Source organism: Lampetra fluviatilis, chromosome 1 (genome assembly GCF_964198595.1).
Source record: "Lampetra fluviatilis chromosome 1, kcLamFluv1.1, whole genome shotgun sequence".
NCBI classification, from domain to species: Eukaryota; Metazoa; Chordata; class Hyperoartia; order Petromyzontiformes; family Petromyzontidae; genus Lampetra; species Lampetra fluviatilis.
The window spans coordinates 7,896,421-7,923,747 of record NC_136275.1 but is presented as its reverse complement, the minus strand read 5'-3'; the positions used below and the strand labels follow the sequence as shown (position 1 = coordinate 7,923,747).

The window sequence follows — 27,327 nt, the reverse complement described above, 5'->3', positions numbered from 1 at the left end:
GCTGGGTTCTATTCTGGGGCAAATATTTCACCAGTATACGCCTGCCATTGTTGAGTGGGTGATGCACGAGTTGTGGTCACATCGGCCTATGGCCGATGGCTGACCTGACAGCCCGGAGGCGAGACACTCCGTGGTATGTCTCAAACTAATGGGCCGTGTGCTCATATGGCTCGGGGAGTCGGGGTTCCGTCGTGCGGTGGCAGACTGTGAACCTGGTGGGCCGGGGGCTCACAGAATTCAGAAGTAGAGGTTGCGTTACGTGGCAGCGAACGGGGAGACCTGGCTAGCATGGGGCGGGGATTCCCCTTGCGGGTCCTCCAGCGGGAAGGGCCGCGGACTTGTTCCGCTCTGGGTTATGACGTTATTGAATGTATAAGGATACATTGCCCCGTAGGGGGGTCGATGGGGTCTGGCCTTGCCAAGGGATGAACCTTCCCTTGTCTGCAAAGCGTCAGACTATAAGATGCTGGGGTGTGTCCATTGGTGATGGGATAGTACGGGATGGAGCGTGGCAGAGTCGTTGCGATGTGCCATTGTCTCGTCCCCGAAATTGCACTGGCCGAGTGTATGGCCAGTCGACGTTGCTGTGGTTGGACGACCACGGTGAGGGCGAAGGCGAGTTAAATGTTACCGCTGGGGAGCGTGGCTGTGTTGAGAGTGACAGTGGATAGATGCTGTGTACGTGAGATGTCTGTGCTGGTCCTCAAGGGAGAACTGCTGATGGGCAAGAGCAGGACAATTTGTGTTGTCATGTGTAAATAATACTGGGGCATCCATCGCGTCGATTTTTGGGTATTTGTTGCGGTTCTCCTTACGCGGGGCGGGGTTAGATCATTTCCACTACCCTGGGGCCGGGTGGCTGTCGTGTACGACATGCGGATGGGCGTTTCATTGTGCTGTGCCTCAGGAGGTTGGGTTCTCCTTCTCGTCACAGATCTTCGGCGCATGCCACACTGGGTGTTACCGGTTGTGCTAACCGGATGTGGACTTGAAGGGGGAGTGGAGCACCTGTTCGTCACTCCTGCTCTACCAGTTGTTCTCGGAAGTTGGACTTGAGTCAGGCGGATGGACCAGCAACACAGACACGCTCTAAGACACCGCATTCCTGGCTTATGCGAGTCGGCCATTCTTGCGTGTTGGTTACCGTTGGTGTGCATTGCTTTCCATTCCTTAATTCTTATTGCTTGTTGTTGTTAATTGTGTTGTTGTTATAATCTCCATTGTGTCTGGGGTGATTCCTGATTGTCATGTTGTTGCTCGCATTATTATTGTTCTGCTGCAGCCGGGGACGGCTGGCTTTTTCATCGGGGGGGGGGGGGGGGGGGGGTCATGTAATGCGAGCATAAACGGGGTGGTTGCTGGCCTCCGCGCCAATCACACGGCCCAGAGCATTGGGGGGTGGAGCCTGGTCGGCGGAGCGTGTGGGAGGAGCCACTGCTCACCTTGGCTCCAATGGGAGACGAGGTGAACGGGGGGCGGAGACGGGGGCAGTATGGGAAGGAGGAGTCAGGGTCACGTGATGGGAAGGATATAGGGAGAGAGCCGGAAGAGATCGGGAAGTTGGAACGGAGCGAGAATAGGGGAAGCCACGCTGGGCAGTGCGGGAGATGGCGCCATCTGCCACGTGGTCGAAGACCTACGCACACCGTCGGCCAGCGGTGTGCGTGGGGTAGACGGGGCTAGCGGTGAGGGGCTAGCAGAGTGTGCGGGGCACACGTGGCTAGTGAGTGACTAGCAGAGTGTGCGGGGCACACGTGGCTAGTGAGTGACTAGCGGAGTGTGCGGGGCACACGGAGCGAGCGGTGTGGCTGGCGGCGTGTGCGGGGCACACGGAGAGAGCGGAGCGGCCACCAGCGAGTGCGGGCCACACGGAGCGTGTGCGGGGCGCGCGGCGGAGGCGGCGCGGGTCCGGCTGAGGACCAGCGGGGTGCGATACGAAGAACCTAAATAAACGACAACGGAGACCAAGAAAGCCTGACAGGGTCGTTTATTACACAAGTTCAGCCTGCCTGCAAGGCTGAGCTCGTTCAATGAGAATACATCAGCATTCGAGATGAGCAGTGATCAGGCATAGGACTGTCAACAAAATGAATGAGGAGTCAAGTGGCAAATTAATCCTATTCACATGTTTTGTTGTAAAGATAAGTTGAGGGTTTGGGATTTTTTTTTAAAAACCAACTCCCTAAAGTGTAAAAAACGTGTGCGCACTTTTTTGCAGCATGCAATATCAACAATGGACACAACGCCAGTGTATTGCAAATGTTGGCGTTACACGGGAAAAACTTAAAAGTGAAGTTGTCTAATGGGCATTGGAAAATGCTAGGCTGTTAAAATGGCTTTTTTATATTTTACAAAATCCAGTGTATTTAACCACGGATAACGTTGATGGACAGGGCTGTCCAGAGAGGGAAGTGAGCAAAAGGGGCAATTTGCCCCGAATCTCACGCAAAAGAGGGCCCCACAACAGGCCTGCATATTTCTGTGCATGGTGGAATGTGGCATTCTGTCTTGGGCCTCCAGAAACCCTTGGGGGGGCCCTTGCTCATGGAGAACAGGAAGCATTAATGTTATCCGTTTAGCACGAGTCATGCGATTCTTATCATGTAAACAGGACCCTGCGGGGTGGGCTGGTAGGAACGAATAACCAAAGAATATAAACATAATGTATTATTAAACTTGTTTAGCCAGGAAAGCCCCACTCAGTCTAAAGGTTTTTGTAGGGTCCTGCCAAGTGTTTGCAGTAGGGGGCGATGTTGCTACACCGAATCGGATGCTACGAAGGGCGAGTGTGAGGCCTAGTTCTAGGCTTTAGGCCTAGCTGTAGGCGTTAGACCGCTGTGAGTTAATTTGTAATTTAAATGTTTTCATTATTTATGTAAAAGCTTTAAATGTAAATGTTTGTATTTAAAAACATCAGGGAATGTAACATTGTAAAACATTAACTCCCTTTCACACACGCGGGGGTACGATACGAAGAGAGATGTTGAGGCCTAGTTCTAGGCTTTAGGCCTAGCTGTAGGCTTTAGGCCGCCGTGAGTTAATTTTAAAATTAAATGTTATTATTTATAGAAAAGCTTTAAATTTAAATGTTTCTATTTAAAAGCATCAGGGAATGTAACATTGTAAAACATTAACTCCCTTTCACACACGCGGGGGTACGATACAAAGGGAGAGGTTGAGGCCTAGTTCTAGGCTTTAGGCCTAGCTGTAGGCTTTAGGCCGCCGTGAGTTAATTTTAAAATTAAATGTTATTTATGTAAAAGCTTTAAATTTAAATGTTTCTATTTAAAAGCATCAGGGAATGTAACATTGTTAAACATTAACTCCCTTGCACACACGCGGGGGTACGATACGAAGGGAGAGTGATAGGCGTAGTTCGAGGCTTTAGGCCTAGCTGTAGGCTTTAGGGCGCTGTGAGTAAAATTTGAATTTAAAAGTTTTAATTAAAAGCTATCTCAGGGAATTATAAGGGAATGTTACACTTGTTTAGCCCGGAAAGCCTCATTAATTTAAATGTTTTAATTAAAAGCTATCTGAGGGAATTATAAGGAAATGTTACACTTGTTTAGCCAGGAAAGCGTCACTGAGTCTAAAGGTTTTTGTAGGGTCATGCCAAGTGTTTGCAGTAGGGGGCGATGTTGCTACACGGTCGGACGGACGGTCGGACGATATAATCTATTGTAGGCTGGTCCACTTCGTTCCTACCAGTAATATATTTTTTTGCATTTGCTTCATCTGTCATATTGCCCCCCTACATTAGCAGGGTTAAAAACAGTTGCACTTGTATCTGGTTTCCTCCTATGAAAAGTATTGGATAATTGGACAAATATCTCAAAGATGATGCTTCTAAAAGTGAGGTCTAAAGACTCGTCATCAGGCTCCTTATAACTCCACCAGCTAGATCGGTGCTGTTCTCCATTCAGAAACAAAGCAATGGGCCTCAAGCACTGCGACAATGCTATAGTCACAGCTCGCAAGCTCGAGGTGCCATGGACAATGGAAATACAAAACGCTTTATCACCATCATATAAACCTATTCATTTTATGCAGTGCCAATGATATAGTGTACAGAATACTTATTAAGCAATGATCCCAGCCCACCGATTGTAAAAAATAAATACAACGGAATGCAGAAATATGATAACATTTATTTACAATAAATTGTTAACCATACAGTATGTTGTTTTATTGTATAATTAATGTTAATTTCCCTCTTTTTAAATACATCTGAAAAAGGTATAGACATTTCGAAAAAGTGATGTAAAAATGCTGTCCCCAGGCTTGCCACTAGCTAACCTGCATATGATTAAAAATGTGTTTGGGCCTATGTACTAAATGAATATACTATAAGTATACATGTGAACACACACATATTATTTTCAGGATATATTGGAATTATACACAATACACATGTATATTCATTATAAACGTCTAAAAATATATTTTTTCAACGTCTGTGTTCATGCCGATGTAGAGGTGCATGATGGTTTATCTCCATAAATTCCATAACCAAAGCACAAAGCTTTGCATACACTGATCATACATCAGAATTCAAATGTGCAGCATCACATCTCACGAAGCGCATGTTCAGAAAGTAATGTTAGAACCATGTTTAAAACAAAAGATGCCCAACACTCTCGTGCTCGATTGCTCTGCATGTCCATCAACTAAAGCAAGCATAAGCAAGAGCTGCAATGCATCACGCCTTTTTCAAAACCAACATGTTAAGGCATTTTCATCACACCATAATTTCTGAAGTCAAATCTTATCACAAGACGAAACCTGCACTACCATCCGAGCAGTATTCTCACTGGACGGAAGTCATGTACAACTTTACACGCTACACAAATGTCTGGTAAAGAAGGGGATTATGATGTAGTTAATAAGATTAGTTAAATGAATCTCGGCAGAGCAACACAATGCATGTCATTGTCTACAATGAAGGGCGAATAATTTATTTCTTAGCAGTACCCAAACTCAATTGTGACACAATATGAAACCAACAGGTCAAAATGCTTCTTGAAAAGACAGTTTTCAAATAAGGCAAACAGTACTATTCACCTAAAGGTGAAACAGACAAGCAATCAGTGGGAAACGTCTGTGTGACCAGCAGGGCTATAGGAATCCTGGAAAATGTTATATTTTCTTCACGAAACATTCATTATTTGCTATAAGAAAGAGCACCTTTGTACATTTTATGTAAACCGCACACGCATAGTTATTTATTGCTTAAATTCAAAAATTACTCCAAAAGCTTTAGGAAATCTGAAATGAGGCTATATGTTTCTGCAGATTTTCACTGGCCATGGTGATGAGTGCACAGCATGCAAGGGGCCCAACGAAGAGTACGCAGACCCTTTGGGATGTACCACTGAAAAAAGGGGTGGATCTCGTTTAGCAATTTCAAAGGCACAACGTTAGCATTACTAGATATAATTCTAGAGTAGAGAACTGCACCTGAGAGTCACACAGCACACACCCATAATTCAAGACAACTGCTCAATGCAAACTTCTCTAATGTGGGCACAAAGCAAAGATCAACTGAATAAACATAACATACAATTAGCCAAAGCATTGTAACTAATTGGCAGGAGGGACAGGTGCAGTAGTTCATCACATGAGGAAGCAGGAGGTCTTTTCTGGGTGAGCACTGCCATCCGCCCGCTCAATCTCCTGGATCATCCACTTAAACACCTCTACCACCGTCTGCACGAGTACAAGTGAACAAATCATAACTTGCTTAAACATCGCAATCAATTATCATCATCTCCCCCCCCACGCAAATGGCAAAGCCATCCATTGCCCATGGCCAATGTCACGTGAAATTATTATTGGTTAAAGCATGTCGACTCTCAATTGTTTTTAAAACAAATTCTGCCCATGTTCGAATTTCATCATTTTTATTTTCAGATACAAATGGTTATTCAGAAGAAACATTAAAATATTTAGTTTTTCTATTTAGTTTTCTCTTACTGCTGAAAAAAGTCAGGGCTTACAAATCATAATGGGATTGCAAGGGCTAAACACTCGGGAAAATGTAAAAGGACGATGGGTTCCACCACTAACCTGATGCTCTTTAGCAGTGGACTCCATAAAAGCTGCATTCCATGAGGTCGCCAGAGTTTTGCCTTCCTCACAACTGATCACTCTGTTTAGAATAAAGAAAAAATGCATGAATGTGACGAGGGGAACATAAAAAAAGGATTCATACTCTTAGGTTTTTTCAGTAAAGTGACTTTACCGAAAAAACCTAAGAGTATGAATCCTTGCAGTCATGAAAGCTTCAAATCTAGAATAAAATAGGGATCAATCGAGACTTCGATGAGAACAGAATTCGTGTCCCATGCATACCGATGGTAGTGTGTGTAACTTGCCTCTCCATGTGCAGGTCTTTCTTATTCCCCACCAACACCAGGGGCACACTATTGCAATAAACATCACAGGCCTAAATTAGCCACAATTATGATGCAAGTGTGTGCACACAGTTACATCCACTAATCCAAACGCTACTAATACCAGTTTAGGAGGAAACCAGACCAGATCTAATTAAGAACACAGCAATCACATGTAGTGAGGAGCTTAATTCACAAAAACCCACACAATTATTAAACCCTCTGCGAATAAACATTTAATATGCCACAACTTACACTTAACGTTTAAATATAGTTTTTCAATGTTTTTCACCACATTTGCTAGTTTATTTCAGGGAGAGAAACATTTCATGAGGATGCTTTTATTTGGCACAGATTTGACCAACTTAGCTGTATCAGTAAGTAGTTGCATCTCTTTTCAGGTTTGCAACTTACACTGGTCAACAAAAAAAAAAATTTCTGGCCTGGACTTTTGCAGCTGTTTTAGACTAATTTCAGGGTGCTGATTCCAAATCTGATCTCAGATCTGCTCTATCACATCTCATTTTATGCTATCGGCATACCCCATTTTCATTGATTTTACCCGAAATTAACTCTGTCACTTATGATTGCAAGTTGTTGCGAGTCAGTGACTGCCTTAGTGTTAAAATATGGTGCTGTATTTTTAGGATAGTGTGTTTATAATATCATTTTATGTAGATATCCACATTTATTTAATATTTTTCTTCTGCAGTTTTTATTGAAAATGCAATATTTGATATCTCAAAAACCTGATGTGATAGACAAAAACTGATGCCAGATTTGGAATACCTTATGCCAGAAAAAGTGTGTTGACCAGTGTTATTGATACCCGATTTACGTACTGTGGTACCTCGCCATACCCTACTCGAGATTTACAAAGATTTACCGTTAAGACCAGCATTTTTTAGTCAACACGGCGACGTGCATGTGCCCGATGGCGCCGAAACGTTATGTTCCTGACTATCGTAATCTATGTTATATGATAAACACAACAAATGATACATATAGTATAATATTATCTTAATATATGAATAATACACATTTATTTTTCACACCGATGGTTGTAGACTATAGATGTGCAATGGGTTACTGAGTATCCTCTGGATGGTGGATTGTAACTTGGTATAGTACCTAAACAATCTCTTTGCTTCGATTTAAGTACTTAAAATTTACATTCTGGTTTTCAGGAATGCATCCTGGGCGTATATCCCTGCTGCTTCACATGACATGGCCTAGCGTAATACATTCATCGCTTGTTGCGGAGGTTCAGGGTGTGTATTCAGCAGACGCTCTGATTAATAATTCGGGTGTATTAGCCATAAAATATGCGCACTGTCTGCTTCACAGTGGATGTAAAAGATCCTATGTCATCTACAGGAGTTGGCCAATGTGTTTCGACAATATGGTCCAAATTTTCCAAATTCCAAAAATTACCTGCAAATAACTCAATTGGGATTTTTGCAGCCATGTGCACTCAACTTTTTAAAAGATGCCCTATGCGCTTCGAGTTATAATGTAAAGTAGTATATAAGTCTGCCCATCTGAAGACATGAATAACTTTAGAGTGCTTTTTTCTTTTGAAATTGTGTTATACAGCATATAACTCGTCTGTTGTCACTGCAATGTGCAAAGCATCTCCGTTCAATTGTAATTCTCTTGTTCTACACCACACTCTTCGCGCATATGTCTCCACTCATAATGTGTTTAGTAAAAGTGAGAAATACTCTGTAAACAAACAGTTATAACAGTAAAAAAGATTTGTACTCACTGCACTTTCCCAACCATATCCAGCAGCTTGTCATGGATCACTCTCACCACCTCAAAACTACAATAACAAAGGGACAGCATGCAACCACCACTGCAAACATAATCGCATATCTCACCGAAGATGTTTTCCATGTCCCGCTGGCTCTGAGCAGTATTAGGAATAACATTCCACTATTAATATGCAATACATTGTAATAAATCTAATTATTATATGATTCTTCCAGTGCAAAGATCATGCAGGTTTACATGAGGTGGAAAGCAATATGTTTGCAAGAACAAAAGATAACACGTACATAAATTTAATCCAAAGACTGGTGGCCATTGCCCTTACAGTGTAAGTGGACCACACATGTCAATGTGTATGTATTTGAAGTTATTTTGCACCGTACGTAATCAACCATGCTAATCATAGGTGTGGGGAAGGACAAAAAACTAAGCACAAAAAGAAGTTAAAGAAATTAGTTTTCAATCTAAATTTAAAAGTGCATAGCTCCAGTGGCTTCTTAATATCGGAAGAGCGTTCCAGACGGTTGTAGAAGCGCATCTGCTCGCGCGCAGTGCCAAAAGCCACTGCTGTGAGGGTGACCGGAATTTGCGCGATGGTTTATGCTCCTTGGCGAGATCAGTAAGGTATTGTGGTTCATTCGTGGCAAGCATTTTGTGTGTAATGAGTGCGTGAGGATCGTGTGCGGCCTCCTCACCTCTTGATGGACGTCACAGAGTAGACCAGCACGTAGCCGTGAATGTCCATGGAGTAGGTTTGAGGGAACATGGAGTACTCATCCTGGTTGGAAATTTTCACATTAAAGGCAGAACAAATAACATGGTGAAAAACAGAGCAGTAGCATCAATGTAGATATCATCTCGGGCCACATATGTAGAAATTGTAAATGACCAATTCCAAAAAACCAACCCTATTTTGAACGAATATGTTACAAACTGGTAAGGAGTAAGAATAATGCACAGGGGAGTTGATAGCTAATGTAAATTTTTCGACAACCCCATTGATCTCTTGGTAATTTGCAAGATGGACACCACACATGTTTAAATTGAACAGCATAAAAAATAACACGCAATAATTCTAGATTTGAAGCTTTCGTGACTGCAAGGATTCATATTCTTAGGTTTTTTCGGTAAAGTCACGTAGGTAAAAAATTTAAATTAATAAAAGTAAAAATTAAAATAAAATTAAAATAGCGACGTTTCAGAAGCAACACAAGCCTCCGTCTTCAGGTGGACGTAGAACGTAGATTCTTCTGGATGAACAACAGCAGCCGGTCCCTCTCGGGGACCCGGCTAATATCCTCTGTTACGTGGCTGGCCCCAACCTTAGCCACGACCACCATCTAGAATCCTCGAGCAGGATCTCGACCCCGACACGTGACCACCCCTGCCCCCACTTGGGGGCCCTGTGTAGACTTAAACGGTCACGTGTCCTCTGGGGTCAACCAGAGTGCCACGGCCGAAAATAACCCCATTCCCGTGCCTGGCACTCACACACCCTATCCTGTAGGGGTCAGTACTACACGCAGAGCGTGGTGCTATCCAGCACTGTCAGTAAGCGCTCACCGAGCCTCTCTAGGGCCGGTACTGCACCCACATCCTAGTGGTGTCCGCAATGTCTGTACATCGCACGCTGTACCTCTCTAGGGCCGGCACTACACAGTGACATCCGCGATGTCACTACACACTTATGAGATGGCTGGCCTGCTGTATATAATAGAGCCACACCAGATCCGATATGGTCTTGTCACACTTCTACATCCAGTCGCCAACTGCAATATAATTATAATATAACATTTGATTAAAAGTTATGAATACAACAAATGGGCTAATGAAACTGATACTACATTCTCACCTGACCAGCTGTGTCCACCAGTTTGAGGTTAAACTCCTGTCCATTCACAGTGAGATTCTTCGTGAATGCTGTAAAGAAAGAGGGAGATTTCTAAACAAAAACAAATTTAATAAAGCCTGTAGGCAGTGTAGCAACACCACATTCCGGGTGATCTGTGGGCGAGATGAAATAAGAGCATCTAAAATGTTCTGTTAAGTATGGTCAAGCCCCCCTGTTAAATTGGTTGTTAAATTGTACAAACTCCCTTGTCGAATGTGATTTACAGTAAAAGTAGAATTGGGGCTACAATAGAAAATAACTTTTTCAAGTTGGTGCTGTGTGTTTATAAAATATTCGTGTACTTTGACGGGAGAATTGCCATTCTTTAGCAAACATACAAATTAAATAAAAGTGTATTCCTTAAGATTGGACTGCTCATTCAACACTGGTAAAAGAGTAGCATTATTTTAACTTGATTTACTATATTATTATTTTTTGTTTTATTTTATTTTTCTACCTACGTGACTTTACCAAAAGAACCACAAAGTATTGATTTACTACTTTTCATAATTACATTATCAAACATATGGAATAAACCAGAGCTTTGGGCAATTAAACTATTATTGTATTTGCCAATTTTGCTTTTGCTAAGCAAAATAAGAACACAAACAACAAGACCGTTTATTTATTTCGGACCGCCAATGGGGAAGCCAACCTTTACTACGTTGAAGTTATGAAAACAGGATGAGCTGAGGTGGAAAATGGAGTTGGGTAAGAGGAGAAGCCTTCATCGACCATTTTTACACAAAACAATCACCACAATTGCCACTCACATTACACTTACACTCAACAATCACCCAACATTAACCCCGCACCTGACAACTCACGTCACACCACTCCCAAGGCGCTCACCTCTGTATGTTCCTATGACCACTGTTTCATTGCTTTTATGGCTTTATTTTGGTGATTTTCGAAAAGTTTTTTGGTTTGGCCATGTTTGTTTGTTGTAGTACAGAGTTAGACTGATGGCCTTAATCTAAGTTGTTTTGTGGTTGTTGTTGTTTGACTTGCATCCCACTGGGATATTTGCACAGGGTTGGTGTACGGTGATTTTTTCTGCAATATTTAGCTGTCTTTTCTTGGATTTTCTGTTTGCACATAGTCACTTTAAGATGTTTTCTTGTTCACGTTTTTGTTTTTTGTTTGTTGCGGTTGCACCCGATTCAAGAGCCGAATGGCTCACAGGGCTATACCTAATAAATGAACTTTGAACCAAACATCGTACATTTGCCACTCACCTGACCCAAATCAGACTTGCCTGACACTCACCACTAACCATTCATCTTCACAAGACAAACTCGCCTGAAAGTCACCACTCACATGAACCTACCGCTCACACTCACCAGGTGTGCACTACTAATCTACTAGTCTGTAGCATACGTTGCACTCTAGTGCCATATAGGCAGCATCACGATGTGCAAACAGCAGAGGTCGCAAACAGGTTCTGATTCCTTACCCGTACCCGGCCGCACCAGGGTCGCAAACGGGTACCCGTACCCGGCCGAGTACGGAACCATTCTGGACTCAAACCAATCGGGTAGGGTATGGGTATCGGGTACCCGGTTGCCACCTCTGGCAAACAGCGAGTCCATTTCAGTGGATGGTATGTTGTGATTACATGTAGATTTCTTTTTCTCTATGGCAAAAATGAAAAGTCAGGGGGCACCATAGTTTTCTTTATTCTTTAGGTGAGAATGAGTCCAGAATGGTCACTATATAAAATGAAGACTCCTTCAGTAATCTACTAAGCAATGATCATTGACACACTTTACACATAAAAATCACAAAGAGGTTTGTTATTTGCAGTGTATTAACATACTTACTGTTTTCAATGGTGGGGTCATAGGAGTCCACAAACTGACCCTCGACAAACTGGATGGTGAGAGATGACTTTCCTGTAGGACAAGCAGAGTTCAAATATCATGAGAAAAACAAATAAAAAAGCAAAAACACAGTGAGAATTACCGCAAACGTGAAAAGCATGTTGATGAATAGTGGGAAGCTGTGGGTCAACCATCTGAAGGGACACGTTTTCAAAACAACATGAGAAGTAGCAAAGCATTATTGTTTTTGCAGAATACATATTTTAAGAATGTAACCGTTTCAAGAATGTGCTTTGTGTGTCCGGTCAAACTGTTCTCTACAGCACATAATGTATTCGTGGAATATAACAGCAGTATGCCGGACATTCCCCATAACTGCAAAGGCTCTGACCCTCTCCAAATACTCACCTGATAATCCTGGAACCAAACAATCAACACAGTACTCACTTATGACTAACAAATCAAGGGTTCGTAATGCAAATTGGCTGTTGTACAGTACTGTATTGTACTCTTACTGGTAGGAACCTCCTGGTTACACCAGCCCACAGGGGATTATTGTGTCCGTCCGTCCGTCGTGCATCCAAAAATGGGAGGGGTGTGGCTGGGTGGAGAGGGGAGGGTGAGGAGCTGCGTGGGGAGGGAGGGGCTGGGTGGGGAGGGTGGGGAGGGTGGGGAGGGGAGGGTGAGGAGGGGCTGGAGGGGCTGGTCACCCCGTGGTGCCCTTATAAAACTCAACGTTTAACCTACTCACGCCGGCTTGTGCCCGCCCTCACAGTCGGGCATATTTGCGGAATACACCACGCCGCCGTTGACCCTGGCCATTGACCGAGCAACCCAACGTTCCAACCAGCTGCCTCCGCAGGAATGTGTTTAAGCACTGGCAAGGTGTAATAGCGTGCTAAGTCCAGTAGGGGGCACATTCGGTCTAGCTAAGAAATCACAGGTAAAACAAATTTTCAGTCAACCAAGTTCTCACAGTACCCTGTACAATGAAAATTACACGAGTCAATCATATGACAGACATACCCACTGACACGTCTATAGGATGACCCATCTTACGGAGGGGGTGACGTCATCTTCGTCCGACACTACACATTCACCACTCTGCAAATCACACACTTACATTTACCACTTACACTCGCCAGATACTCTCCACAAATCCATTACTGTTCACAGCACTGGCACTGCAGTGCTGTATAGGTAGTGTCTGCGACATGCAAAAATGCACTTAATCAGCAGGTGACGGAATCGCTCATTGCTGCAAGTGGTGGGGACAGTTGTTCTGGCCTAAGTCACAGGTCATGCATGGGTCAAATGCTATTCCATACGTCCCTTATAAAAATGAAACTGCTTCATAAGCAGTTTAATTTGTATGTCATTCTGGAAGTATGCCCGTTTACCGACCATAACTTTGTTGGGATTTTAATCAGACTGAGTTAAGGCGAGTGAGTGTCTGAGCAATGCACCTCTGGTTTTAGTTGAGTGTGGTGAGCGTGTGTGGTTCGTGAGATTAGTGAGTGGTGTCAAGTAGGTGGAGTGGTAGTTGCGTGTAAGTGTCAAGTGTCAGATGAGACTATGATGAGTGGTGTCAGGTGAGTTATGTATTGTGAGTAGTGTCGAGTGGTGAACATCTGGTGTGTGATAAGTGGTAAGTGTTCAATGTCTGGTAGTCGTCAGGTACCTGCTGGTGTCTGGTGAGTGTGACAAATGGAAGGGTCTCGTGTTATTGTTAGTGTCTGATGAGGGTCTCGTTTCAGGTGAGTATCTGGTGAGGGTATAGTGATTGTCAGGTGAGTATGAGGGTCAGGTATCAAATTCTGGAAATTGCAATTGCTCCCTTAACAGGTACTGGGCCGTTAGAGATGCCACAACCACACCTTAGCTGGTTTTCACATTTCTGTAATCTTAACCACTTCAATTGGCTGTTATTATTGAAGTCGTTCGACTATCCTGTAAAACTTCTGACCATTTATCGTCATTCTATAAAGATTTTTCTTGGAGTGGGAAACTTGCTTCAGTTGTGCTGGCCATGAGCAATTAAAGAAGGCGATGTTTGTCGTTTCAGCAGCATATTGTAATTACTCACCTGTGAAAAATATAGATCTTCACAGCCTGACGGGGAAGGTATGTTTCACGGCTGCTGTCTCACAAGGGATAACTCAAAAGTCCAATATGATGACCATCAGCGGCTGGTAACTGTCAACAAAAACCCCTTCTAAAACCCCAAAAGTAAAAAAAGATGTATTGAGAAATAAATCTTACAGAGAGATGTAAAGATAGTCAGAGAGTAGTAAAGACGGTTTAAAGAGTTATCAGAGCTCTCGTAGATTCAAGTCCCTCTTAGCTTTGCACACACATACCTGCGAAATACGACTCCGGGTGTCGTGAACTGAACACGATATCTGCCTGGTCTGCAGACATTCTGTCATGTCCCCTTTAGTTTTATTATAGCTCGAGAGGTGGCGTCCCATACAGCAAGTGCAGCCGCACAGGAGGAGCGACTTCCATTGACTCAATGCTCGGGGTATGGAAGAGAAGGGTTTCATTGCTGGACCGGAGGAGACGTGCAGGGAAGGAATGCAAGTAGAGAGTGGAGGATTCGGTGGGGGCGAGGTCACTCTCCACTGGGTCATGTACAGGAGAACACTGTCCATGGCACGTTGTCAGTAATGTGCCCTGCACTATCGTGTGCATGTGTCAATGTTAGCCAACTGGGTATGCTGCAGTTATGGGTGGTATATATTTTACATTTCAGAGACGTGCCATCAAGTCAGTCCATTTTAGTAGAGCATTGTTACAGGAATGTGTAAGGCATTGTGCTTAAGTGTTTTAAACATTCACCCCTTGTTTCAGTGCTGTATGAAAATGAGATGGGCGCCGGGAGGTTTGAAGGTAGACTTTTAAAAAGTGGAATTTTTCTTTCATCCATGTACGATGTGCTGCGCAGCATTTTTCAGAATATCGTACACTTCGTGACAGTACATCACGGACAGTGCAAACGAAACATAAAAACACCAACAGTCTGTGATATTTGTTTAACACGTAGGCTTTCGCAACCAATAGAATCCATAATAAAGGTTGTGTTTGGGTTAGATCACGTAAACAGCACAAAGACAATGCACGATCAGAGCATTTATAGCTCGGGGTGAACAGCTACAAAATGGGACCTTTCTTGCCAGTATCAAAGTATGAACTTGATTCCTTGCAAAAAGGTTTCTATTTGGTGTTTGAACATTTTAACACATCTGTTTTATTGCCTGAAAGGGAAAACCCTATTCTTATTTTTTCATACGTTTGATACTGGCAAAAAAGGTCCAATTTTGAAGCTGCTCACCCCCAACTATAAATTATCTGATTGTACTGTTTGCCTTTTGGCGTTCTCTAGTCTGACACTAGGGAGACTAGGCCCTAAATAAGTCTGTCTCTGGTGTAGGCCAATCAGTTTCAAAGACAATGCCATATATTAACAAAGCATGTTTGTTTGCATGTTCACCACAAGTGCGGTTAATGCGAACTATTTTGGTGTTTGAACATCTTAACACCTATTTTCTTGCCAGAAAGGGTAAAACCTATTCTTATTTTTTCATACGATACACAGACTTGTCCAGGCTATATATACAGTACTTCTAAAATGTACACCATGTATACAAAGTACCGTATATCAGCGTGTTGTGATATGCGTACGTGTAGTAGGATATACAACAACTTGTAAGGGGCTGTACAACGTAAAATTGCATTATATCTAAGTTCTGTATGATTTACAATGGCAGTGCGGTTGTGCGAAATGGTACATCAGCAAATATACAGGTTATACGTATGTTATATAGTTTAACACATAGGCTTTCGCGACCAATATCATCCATAAGAGGTTTTTTGGGTGAGATCACGTAAATATATAAATGTGTCGTTAAAACCCGCCACCACCCGACACAGCCAACTAGTAAGGGTTGCCACGTAAACAGAACATGCCAATTCGTCACCAGTACAGCACACCGGTGTGTTGGATAGCAAAGCCACAATATTTACAATCCGAGTACGACTAGCTTCATCAGGCGACAGACAGATTTGTGGAGAAGTCTAACCGTTTCGTTCCTTATATAGAGCCGTAGATGTGGTGACTACGCTTCTGCGCTCTTGGGCCACGTGGGGGGGGGGGGGTTACAGAGGCAACGTACTTTGCTTGTTATTTGATTTGGTTTTGGCATTCAATGCCCTGTTGATTTGTGCATCATTGTAACCGTTCATTTGCAGCGCTTCTTTAACATGTTGAATTTCACTTCTCAGACTGTCATCATATGACACTTTCTTAGCTCAATGAATGAGCGTCTTGATAAGAGCAGATTTCTGTGCGGGGTGATGGTGTAACTCTGCATTCAGATAGGCGTCAGCTGCGTTTTCTTTCGGTAAACACTTTGTGTTGTTATTTTACCATTTCGACCCCGTCCGAGCAGCTTCCACTTCCATAGTGAACTGGATGGATGGGTTTTGCGAGTTGAGATGATAATAACGCATATGTTATGATATACACAGTGTGTAACGCAATGTCGAGTGTGATTTGCTATAGCAGTGCTGTATTATTTCCTCACAGCATGGTCAAGTGTTGTATCCCAGAAATATCTTCATGCTCCATACCTCAGCGTACCGAGATACATTGTAGGCTTTACAATGGTAGTGCCTCTTAAGTGCTGTGCAATAAAGACACGCTCCTTGCCCTAAGCCTTAAGCTGGGTTGTTAAACGGTAAACCGGTGACTGTTCTCAGATGATTACCGGCACTAAAAGTCAGGAACCGGTTCTCGATCCAAGTAGAATTTTATCAATGCACCGATCGGCACAAACTTCACGGTGGCCTAAGCCACAGCATGCTACATTTTGGTTCCTCGTTTCTCAGTTAAAAGTTAAAAGTGTAAACCTGAAACTGGCCAATTTGCTTGCTCACGTCACGTCTGAAGGGGGTCTCCTCCTCCGTGATTTGAAGCTCCAAAGGGCATCTGGCGACCTCTTTAACCCTGACCAAGACGACTTCAGAGAGTTTAGCCCACTACACGCGACTTACTGATCGACTTTGATAAACTCATCTCATATTGCTGAGTTCAGACAGGCGATGAATAATCTAAAGGGCAACCGCTGTTAATTGCAAGCCCATTAATAAAAAAAAGTCAAAACAAATGTTGCGTTGAGTTCTGTAGACATTACTACACTGAATGTGCAACCAGGTAACCCGCTTTCTTCATGTGGTTACCGGTAATGCCTAAAAAAACTTTAAAACACCCCGTAGCCCTTCGATAACCCACCGTGGGTCACGGCGACACGCGCCACGCCCATGCGCTGTGGGATTTGCAATCGCCGCGCTAAAGCGCTGTGGGATTTTCACAACGCCACGCTGACACGCCGAACGACACAGACAGTGCCCCTCACAAGCAGGCGACGGCTGTGCCACGGTGCGTGCCGCACACCTCCTGCAAGAGGGGGGGGGGGGGGGAGGTCACAGTCGCACTCAGGTGCCGCTTCGCTCTGCTCGGGGAGCGAGAGGCATGGGGAAACGGAGCGGCGGCGCCGCAACCGCTGGGCCCCGAGGCCAAGGCCAAGGCCGCCCGCCCGCCCGCCCGCCACGCCGCGTCCTCTTACCGACGGAGCGGTAGCCGAGCACGGCGATCTTGCGGTACTTGGGCTGCGGCATCGCGGTGCACGGCTGCGCTGTCGCGGACACGCGAAGAAACGTGGAGGAGTGAGGACGAGGACGACGAGGAGGAGGCACGGGACACCGGGTGACGCCGACTGGAGCAAGAGCACCCGCCACGACGAACTGCGCATGCGTACTCGCTTTACGGCAGCACCGCTCTGTGTACGGAACTGTCGTAAAGTTCATACTCACGCCCTTGCGCGGAGGGAGGGGAAGGGGTGGGGGGAGGTTGGTAGGGGGGAAGGGGTGGGGGGAAGGGGTGGGGGGAAGATGGGTGGGGGAAAGGAGGGGAAGACGGGTGGGCCGTGGGGGGGGAAGTAGGGGTGGGGGGGAAGTGGGGGTGGGGGGGAAGGAGGGGTGGGGGGGAAGGGGGGGAAGGAGGGGTGGGGGGGAAGGGGAGATGGGGGAGATGGGGGGAAGTGGGGGGATGGGCGGGCTCCCTCCGCCCCCAATGACCCTGGGGCCATGCAAGGCGGGGTCAGCGTTGAGCGCAGCAGTAAAAGCAGGGTCAACTTATCAAACAAAAACAAAGAGAGAAAGAGGCACCAGAAAAAGGTTGGGTGCGGGTGAAAGTTCAGCCCTGCGTTTTTGTAGAATAGGCAGGTAAAGGAGAGTGGATGGAGGGAACCAAACGATATATGACTGGAGCAGTAGCGCCGAAATATGTTTCCAGAGTTTTTACAATCTGAAAGGAATTTTGTTTATACAGGAATAAGGAAGCACTTCTGAGGCTACGGGAGGGAGTTATATGAACTAAGTGGTCCTTTAGGTAATTGGCAGATTTGTTTAATGGCACATTTAGGATGACGACGGCCCAGTGGTGGTATCTCCGGATATCCAGGGGGTTCAGATTTGAGCTCAGGAGCCGTACATAAATGACGTCACGCACCTAGGGGGGGTAGGGGGGTCAAACAATTGTGACGATGTGTGACGAGGGGAGGGGGGTGAGAAATGTGACGTCACATCAAAATTCGCAACTTCAAAAAAATATAAACAACACGTTCTACTTAATTAAATAACAGGACCTTGCAGGGTGGTCTTGTAGGAACGAATAACCAAAGAATATAAACATAATGTATTATTACACTTGTTTAGCCAGGAAAGCCTCACTGAGTCTAAAGGTTTTTGTAGGGTCCTGCCAAGTGTTTGCAGTAGGGGGCGATGTTGCTACACCTAATCGGACGATACGAAGGGAGAGTTTGAGGCCTAGTTCTAGGCTTTAGGCCTAGCTGTAGGCTTTAGGCCGCTGTGAGTTAATTTTTAATTTAAATGTTTTAATTATTAATGTTAAAGATTTAAATTTAAATGTTTCAATTTAAAAACATCAGGGAATGTAACATTGTTAAACATTAACTCCCTTTCACACACGCGGGGGTACGATACGAAGGGAGAGTTTGAGGCCTAGTTCTAGGCTTTAGGCCTAGCTGTAGGCTTTAGGCCGCTGTGAGTTGATTTTTAATTGAAATGTTTTTATTATTTATGTAAAAGCTTTAAATTTAAATGTTTCTATTTAAAAACATCAGGGAATGTAACATTGTTAAAAATGAACTCCCTTTCACACACGCGGGGGTACGATACGAAGGGAGAGTTTGAGGCCTAGTTCTAGGCTTTAGGCCTAGCTGTAGGCTTGAGGGCGCTGTGAGTTAATTTTTAATTTAAATGTTTTAATTAAAAGCTATCTCAGGGAATTATAAGGGAATGTTACACTTGTTTAGCCAGGAAAGCGTCACTGAGTCTAAAGGTTTTTTTAATTAAAAAGCTATCTCAGGGAATTATAAGAGAATGTTACACTTGTTTAGCCAGGAAAGCGTCACTGAGTCTAAAGGTTTTTGTAGGGTCCTGCCAAGTGTTTGCAGTAGGGGGCGATGTTGCTACACGGACGGACGGACGATATAATCTATTGTAGGCTGGTTCACTTCGTTCCTACCAGTATAATTGTTATAACAACACTAATTTTGATTAATTTTCATTGTTAACTTTTTGATTATTTAAATTTATTAAGGTCACCTTTTATTTTTAGAAAATATATTTTGTTAAACTTAAGAACCGGAAGTCAAACCACGTCACAATTTTATAGAGAATAATACAGTACTTCGTCAGGAAGAGGAAGTGCAAATAAAATGTTAATGCAGTCGTTATATTAAAAACGCTTGATAGTATCGAATAATAATTTTAAAAAAGTAAGTACAGTACTATTATTCCTGTCATATCAATCTACATAATTTTTAATCGCACACATTTGTTTATTCAATATTAATGTTTAATATCAGTATTACATTTTTATACTATTATGTTACGATAACATTTATGATAATATAGAGAGAAAAGTTTTTGGGTACAAAGATATCAAACAGCCATTTTTGAGCATGGAGGGATAATTATGGAATAATAACTAAACATACGTAATTCGGCAAGTGTACAATAGCCAACGCATTCTCCTTGATTAATTATTCCTCCATGAAATTGTAGTTCTTTGTACCCAGCAAATGGCGTCATGCTTCTTTTCGCCATTGTCCTGCTATGAACTATGAGTGACTGAATTTAACCATTTAGGATCTTTAATTTAACTACGGAGTTCCCTTATGGAAATGATTTTTTTTTCAACCGCTCACGATTCAGTATATCGTGTGCACGATTTAGTATTTTACGCGCAAAAAATCTATAGTTTTTTTTATTCCATGAAGGACCATTTTGCTTCTCCATGGGAGAATGGAGCACACATTTTGTAACATTTTTGAATGATTGTTATGAAACATTTTTATTCTAATGATTCTACCAGGGCTTTTCATTCTGTGGAATGAATATGTGATTGTTATATTTGTACTCTCCATTTTGCTTGGTTCTACTACAAAGTTTAACGTATTTTTTATAGTTATAACTATTTGATAATTATACGAGAATTTCAATATAATGTTGTGAACATCTGCAGTTTTAGTTAGACAATGAATATTTTCAAGTGAATTTCATGCTAAATTTCAGCTTTCCAATGCCTCCTTTTTAATAAATGTTTTTTCCCACAACATCAGAGTGCAGCCCCACATTAAATACGCACTACAATGACAATAGTTTAAAGTGATTTGAAGCATGCTTTATTTTCAAAATGGAAATACGGTTTTAGGGGGGGGGGCAGAGCTTTGTGACGTCATATTTGAGGGTGGGGGTCTGACTTTTTGTGACGCCGTGTGACGAGAGGGGGGAGGTGGGGGGATCAAAAATCGGCCAAAATCGCGTGACGTAATTTATGGACGGCCCCTCATGGGATTGTAATGAGTTCTATAGGGGGGCGTCAATGGCAAAATGGAGAGCACGAGGGTAGATTCGGAAACTAGGCAGTAGATTTGGTCACAATAATCAAATATGGGCAGGATGGTGGCTTTAGCTCTTCTCAGGCAGAGTGGATGTGCAATACTGTACAGTGTTTCTGTCGAGGAATTCAATGTTTTTGTTTATCTTATTCAAAATCAGAATCTTTATTTATACTTGAGGAATCTGATGAGCTATGAAGCTCTTTTTCACTGATATCCAGTCGGCCATGTGATCATTGTGGGTTTTTAAAGAGAGTCGAATCTAGGATAACGCTTACAGTATTGAAGTTATCAACTTGCTCAATTAGCAAGTTGATAACTTGGGTGGGCTCATTATTTGGGTCTTTCGGTAAAGTCACATAGATAGGTTCAAAGAAAATAACAAAAAACTACGACGTTTCGATCACAACACAAGCGATCGTCTTCAGGAAAAGGGGGGTTAGCTTCCAAAGGCAAACTATTTAAAAGGGTTTGAAACGGGCGTAGCCCAAATGTCAGCAGCCAATGTTAATGTAATTGGTGGGCAGCCAACCCGACGGTGGTTGGTTTTCCACCAATAAAAGGGCTGCCAGGTGAAAATTTGCATGTTAATGAGAGATTAGCATGTTAATGGCAAACGCAGAGCCGCAAATGAGGGGTAGTCGGCGCCCGACGTGGCTGTGTTGGTGTGAACCCTGTGAAATGGGCATAAAGCACTAAATCGGAAGATGGTAGGATGCGAACATCATAGCCAGTTATGATTTAAACTGGTTGATAACGTCCTTCCAATGATTGCTCAGTTTGTACCCGTCTTCTCGGTTGAAATTGTGTCTGTGTTTATATTTATGGATGGCTTCATGAACGAATCTTTGTTAGAGAAATCGTGGGTGGGCTCGGCTCATTTGAGAGCTGTTCCGTTAGTGGTCGGCTTGTACAGTGTGGTGGTGATACAGGTTTGGGGCAGCGAGAGAATAACATTCCATTTGTCTATTTATCGATGATGACCAGTTTTAAGGTATTAAGCTTTGATTGCAAATTATCGAAGTCTTGTTGTAGCTGATGTAACTCCATGGAACTTCTGGAGGCTTATATGAAAACCAATGATGCTGAAAATGCATCTTTATATGCGACTCCAGAAGGCTGTGCCTGTTGTATAAAAATGCATGTTTGTGGTAAGACAAAGACGTAGGCGTTTTGTCTGCCTCGTTATTAGAAGTGACGAACATGACGGGATTTGCAGGCCAAAGTCCAAGTCAATTGGTTTCTGGGGGCCACAGAAAATGATCATAGGATCTAGAATGTAGTAATTGTAGTACGATCTGAAATGCCGTCAGGGAAAAACTTTTTTTTTATTTAAAGGAAATATGCATGTGTTGTTGAGTCAGACAAAGGCATGACAGCAATGATTATATCATCCAACTGTGCCAGCAAATAACTTGTAAGTCATGTCTGCAGACAATCAAATACAGATTGCATGTCAGAAGTCTTTTTTATTTGCTAAAATGAAAACCCTAAAATTTAAAACATCGGAACACAATATTTCACAACTGCCACAATTTTAAATCGTGTTCAATTGCCATTTTCGTGGATTAAGTATAATCTCATTTATTGCAACACGAGGACTATTGGAACCGCTTTCAACTGAGCCCAGCCCACCCAGACATGTTGACCATCCTAGTAGGTTGACATGAATAACTTTTCTCTTGGGTCCATCCACCCGGTAAGCAGGTTTTTTGTAATGGAGGCGATGCTCATTTGTGTAAATACACACTGCTTAAATTTACAAGCAACCCCTTTTGTTCAGACGAAAATCTGTCTGGATACTTGGCAACTGCATTAGGCTCTGAAGAGGCCACGTTTTACGAGATGTATTTTAATCTCAGCCGCAAAAGACTCCAGTTGCATATTTAGTTGTGTGGCATATGCATGTGAACCAGCAAAATATCTGTGGGTTGGATTTGTTGCACCGAATGCAAGTCAACTGGTACGCGTGAAAGACAAACGTGTATGTATATATATATTTGAGGGTATGGTCTTGTTAATGAAACTGAAAGTTAATTTATACAAATTCAAAGCTAAATCAATATTAAATATATGTCCGTCTGTCTGTCTGTATACACAAAATTGCGAAGGATTTGGCTCACAAACCGTGGGGTTTACATTAAAAAATAGCCAGGTACCATGCCGTAAGCCCCGTGGTGAGCAAGTGCTATTCCATTTTCCCATCCATCAACGTTTATGTACTTTATTTAGCGATTTAGCTTTATTACGCCACTCGGCTGACAGGGGGTTGCCCCTGGCAACGCACAGGCGTCATCGGAGGAGGGGGGATTTCTCTTTCGCCATGCGAATAAAATACACGCAACGCTGAGGTAAATTCTTAAAAGTTTCATGTCCCCCACCCCAATGTGTGCGCTTACTACTATAGGCTCGCTAGATACTAATCATATAGCGCTAGCGCTTACATAGCATTGTTGCAGCGCGGGCGGGGGGATGGTGGGGGGGGGTAGCGGCCCAGCCCCCAGCCTGCCAAGGTGCCACCTCAGCCGGCTGGGCAATGTAGGCGAGGCCGGGGGCTCTGCACGGGACTAGGCCTCACCACGGCAATGTTAAGTACTTTTTTCTTGCTTCTTTCGCTAAACTCACGTTCATAGAAACCTATTATTTAAATAAGCACATTGCAAATATTACATTAACTCACGTACATAGAAAACTATTAATGTTAATAATCACCTTGGAAATATAATATTTTTGCTTGTGTGCTGACAACTAAAATTACAAATTTACTTGGTAAATATTATTATATTTATTATTGTGTCTAAGACCTTGTGTGCATGAGTCCATATGCGTGTCTGCGACGATGTTAGTGTGTGTGCACGTCCGTGTGTATCAATCGGTGTGTGTGCGAGTCAATGTGTGTGGTCATGAGTTGATATGTATGCGTGTCAGTCGATGTGTGTGTTGGTCTATGTGTGTGCGTGGTGTGTGTACACAACTAATATTTAACTATTAGGTTACTACATTTTAAAATTAGAATGTGTGTGTCTAAGTCCATGTGTGCGTGTGAGTCCATTAGTGTGTGTGTCAGTCGATATGTGTGTGTCAGTCGATGTCTGTGTGTTAGTCAATATGTGTGCGTGGTCTGTGTGTGTAGACAACTAATTTTTATTTTATTTTGTTCATACATTTTCAAATATTTATGTGTGTGTCGAAGTCCATGTGTGCGTGTGAGTCGATGTGCGTGTCTGCGTCGATGTGTGTGTGAGTCGATGTGTGTGTGAGAGTCGATGTGTGTGTGAGAGAGTCGATGTGTGTGTGTGTCAGTCGATGTGTGTGTGGCTCCATGTGAGTGTGTAAGTCCATTTCTTTGTGTGTGTGTAGGTGCATGTGTGTGTGTGAGTCGATGTGTGTGTGTGGAGTAAAAATAAAAAATCAATTGTGTGTGCGTGTAAATCGATGTGTGTGAGTCGATGTATGTGTGTAAGTCCATGTGTGTGTGTGAGTCGCTGTGTTTTTGTAAGTCGATATGTGTGTGTGTAAGTCAATGTGTGTGCGTGTAGACAACTAAAATTTTACACTTAAGTTTGCACATTTTATAATATTAATGTGTGTGTCTAAGTCCATGTGTGCGTGTGATTTGATGTGCATGTCTGCGTCGATGTGTGTGTGTGAGTCGATGTGTCTGTGTGTGTGAGTCGATGTGTGTGTATGGGTCCATGTGTGTATGTAAGTCCATCTGTGTGTGTAGGTCGATGTGTGTGTGAGTCTATGTATGTGAAGTATAGTAAACTACGGCGGGAAACCACTTGACGGGTAGCACACTTTATTCATACTTGGGTTGTCACAATAACACGTGTTGTCACTACAGCTCACGCTACACGTTCCACCTGACACGGGTGGTAACTACTGCTCACGCTACACGTTCCACCTGACACGGGTGGTAACTACTGCTCACGCTACACGTTCCACCCGGCTACACACACACGGGCATTCTAGCCCCGTAGCATCCGGGGGAACCTCTAGACCCACCCCAGCTTGGGTACGGATCACGACCACTGGGTCCCGTGGCCCGGTCCTCACACGGACGTCCGGCCCCCGGGTCCCAAGGTCCCGCCTCTGAGCCACACAGGGCCCCGGTCCCTACAAGGACAGCGGGACTAGGTGTCTCAGGGCCCTATCTCTTCCTCCTCCGTCTTCCGTCTTCACTGGTCACCAACTTCCCCCCGAGCGCCCGCGCGCACCGCCTTATATAACCCTCCGCTCCAAGGAGACGGAGCCTATGCGGACCGCGATGCGAGCACCCAACCTAACCGACCAATCATCACGCGCTGCCACACAATCCCTTCTTGTGCCAGCGCACATAACCAATCCCCACGCGCTGCCACACGATCCATCACTGTCAGCGCGCGTCACCAACACACAGCCAATCACCATCACATAACCCATGACCCCGCGCTGACCTACGATCCCTCACCGTCAGCGCGCGTCACCAACCCACAGCCAATCACCACGCGCTACCCCATGATTCTTACTACCAGCGCGTATCACCACTACATCACCCCCCCCCCCCCCCCCCCACATAGCTCGCAGCCGGCCCGGCTGCCAAACAACAACAAACCAACAACAAAAAAACCCCACTCCCGAAGTGTGCCCCGTAACACAACAACAACGCAAAACAACAACACAACACAACAAGACAACACAACAACACAACACAACAAGACAACACAACAACACAACAACAACCTATGTAGAAACCGACGAGCAACACAATAAAGTTATTCCGAAAAAAACGTGTCCAGTGTCTCCTTGACTACCGATCCCCCTTCCGCACGCTCCTTGAATGGGTGATAAAGTGGCCGAGCGGACGGGGAACGTAGTGACGAGACGCTCCGGCCGCGTCGGCCCGCATCCCCACCCCATTTATTCGGTCAGGAAAAGTTGCGCGACCTAGCGCGAGTCCGCCTGACCGGTCCGTTGTATGGGACGAGACACTGTCGACCGTCCGGTGGCACCGGCAGCCCAGGAAGGCACGGTTCGGGCCTGGAAGAACCGGCCATGCCCCGGGGATCCGGTCGCCGGTGGTCGGCAGCTGTCAGTTCCCGGACACCTGGGAGCGGATCAGGCGAAAACATGTGAGGATCAGGCGAAGAAATCCCCCTTCCCGGGTCGTCGGTCACATCACCTGCTCGGTCATCACGACACACAGGAAGGCCATATGGTGGCGAGAACGGTTTAAGCCGGGAGGGGTGAACGTACCACCGGCGCTATCCCCATTTTATCTGAACACACTGGGGGCGTGCAACCCGCACGACCTCCACGGGTCCCCGCCATGGCCTCAACAATTTAGGTGATGTAGCCAAAGGTGCATGAGGGCAGTGCAGCCAGGCCTTATCGCCCGGTTTCCAATCGTGCACAAACACCTTCCGTGCACGCAAGCGCTCATTGGCGACTTGCCGAGATCTTGAATTAAGCCGTGCAGCCTCCCGTGCATCGGCGAGTTTTGCAATGTTAAATTTAATATGGACGGCCAATTTGGAATTGGGCCGTGGCGCGGAAAGTCCCAGCTGAGTCTCCATGGGCGGATCGGCCTCCCGACCATACATCAGATAAAATGAGGAAAACCCCGTAGCTGCGTGGGGGGCCATTCTATACGCGGCGAGGACCCCCGGGACCTGCAAGTCCCAGTCAACCTGTGCCTCGCACACCTGCTGGCACAACATGGAGGTTAAAGTCCTGTAGAGTCGCTCCACCATCCCGTCAGTCTGTGGGTGGTACGGGGAGGTACGCACCTTTTTAGTACCCAAAAGGTCGCACACCTCCTGCAGCAATTTACTCGAAAAATTATTTCCCTGGTCGGTCAGCAAGCGTTCGGGAGCCCCCTTGTCCAAGACGTAGCCTTGGACAAAAGCATCCGCCATGGCCGCCGCTGACTGGTTGGCGAGTGGCCACGCCATAGGCCATCGGGTAAAGTATTCCACACCAACCAACAGGTACTTGTTACCCCTAGGCGTGACAGGAAAAGGCCCCAAAATATCCAGCGCAACGAGCTCGTTGGTGCGCGAGACCTGAATAGACTGCAGCGGTGGATTCAGCGCAATGGGCGGTGGTTTCCGTTTGGCGCAATCCACACACCCCTTCAGTATATTGACCACATCGCTCCCCATCCCCGGCCAATAATAGTCCCGCTGGATCAGGGCAAGCGTTTTGTTTACCCCCAGATGTAAGAGGCGTTCGTGTGCAGCCAAAACAACTTTGCCCCGCATAGCGTAAGGCACGACGAGTGCGTGCCGCCGGGACATATTGTCCCACCTCATTAGCAGGCCCTGCTTGAGCAGCCAGGAGCCAGCCCGTATTTGACCCTCCTCGGGACCCCCCGCCCTACGACGCAACGCGAGCAGGGAGCTGTCAGCCATCTGGAGTCGGCCCCACTCAACGAGAGACAGTGAGAGTAGCGAGTCCCTGCCCGTAGGATTAGCGGG

At 44.7% G+C, this 27,327-nt stretch overlaps 1 protein-coding gene across 1 annotated transcript; it reads right to left on the bottom strand.

Annotated features, from left to right (window-relative positions):
* Window positions 1-4,128: 4,128 nt before the first annotated feature.
* LOC144931280 (GTP-binding protein Rheb-like) lies at window positions 4,129-17,702 on the bottom strand. The gene is made up of 8 exons (XM_078855090.1): window positions 17,507-17,702; window positions 11,880-11,951; window positions 10,018-10,085; window positions 8,861-8,943; window positions 8,161-8,217; window positions 6,375-6,422; window positions 6,067-6,148; window positions 4,129-5,706 (listed from the first exon to the last, which is right to left on the bottom strand). The coding sequence occupies exons 1-8, from the start codon at window positions 17,556-17,558 to the stop codon at window positions 5,614-5,616; spliced, it is 555 nt and encodes a 184-aa protein (XP_078711216.1). The 5' UTR covers window positions 17,559-17,702; the 3' UTR covers window positions 4,129-5,613.
* Between the last annotated feature and the right edge of the window lie 9,625 nt (window positions 17,703-27,327).

Excerpts from the sequence above, each read along its gene's own strand:
- LOC144931280 (XM_078855090.1), bottom strand. The coding sequence starts at position 17,558 with ATGCCGCAGCCCAAGTACCGCAAGATCGCCGTGCTCGGCTACCGCTCC. Across the intron at positions 8,944-10,017 it reads TGGTGGACACAGCTGGTCAG|GATGAGTACTCCATGTTCCC; the intron begins GTGAGAATGTAG and ends ATTTCCAACCAG. Across the intron at positions 8,218-8,860 it reads TCTGTGACGTCCATCAAGAG|TTTTGAGGTGGTGAGAGTGA; the intron begins GTGAGGAGGCCG and ends TTGTTATTGTAG.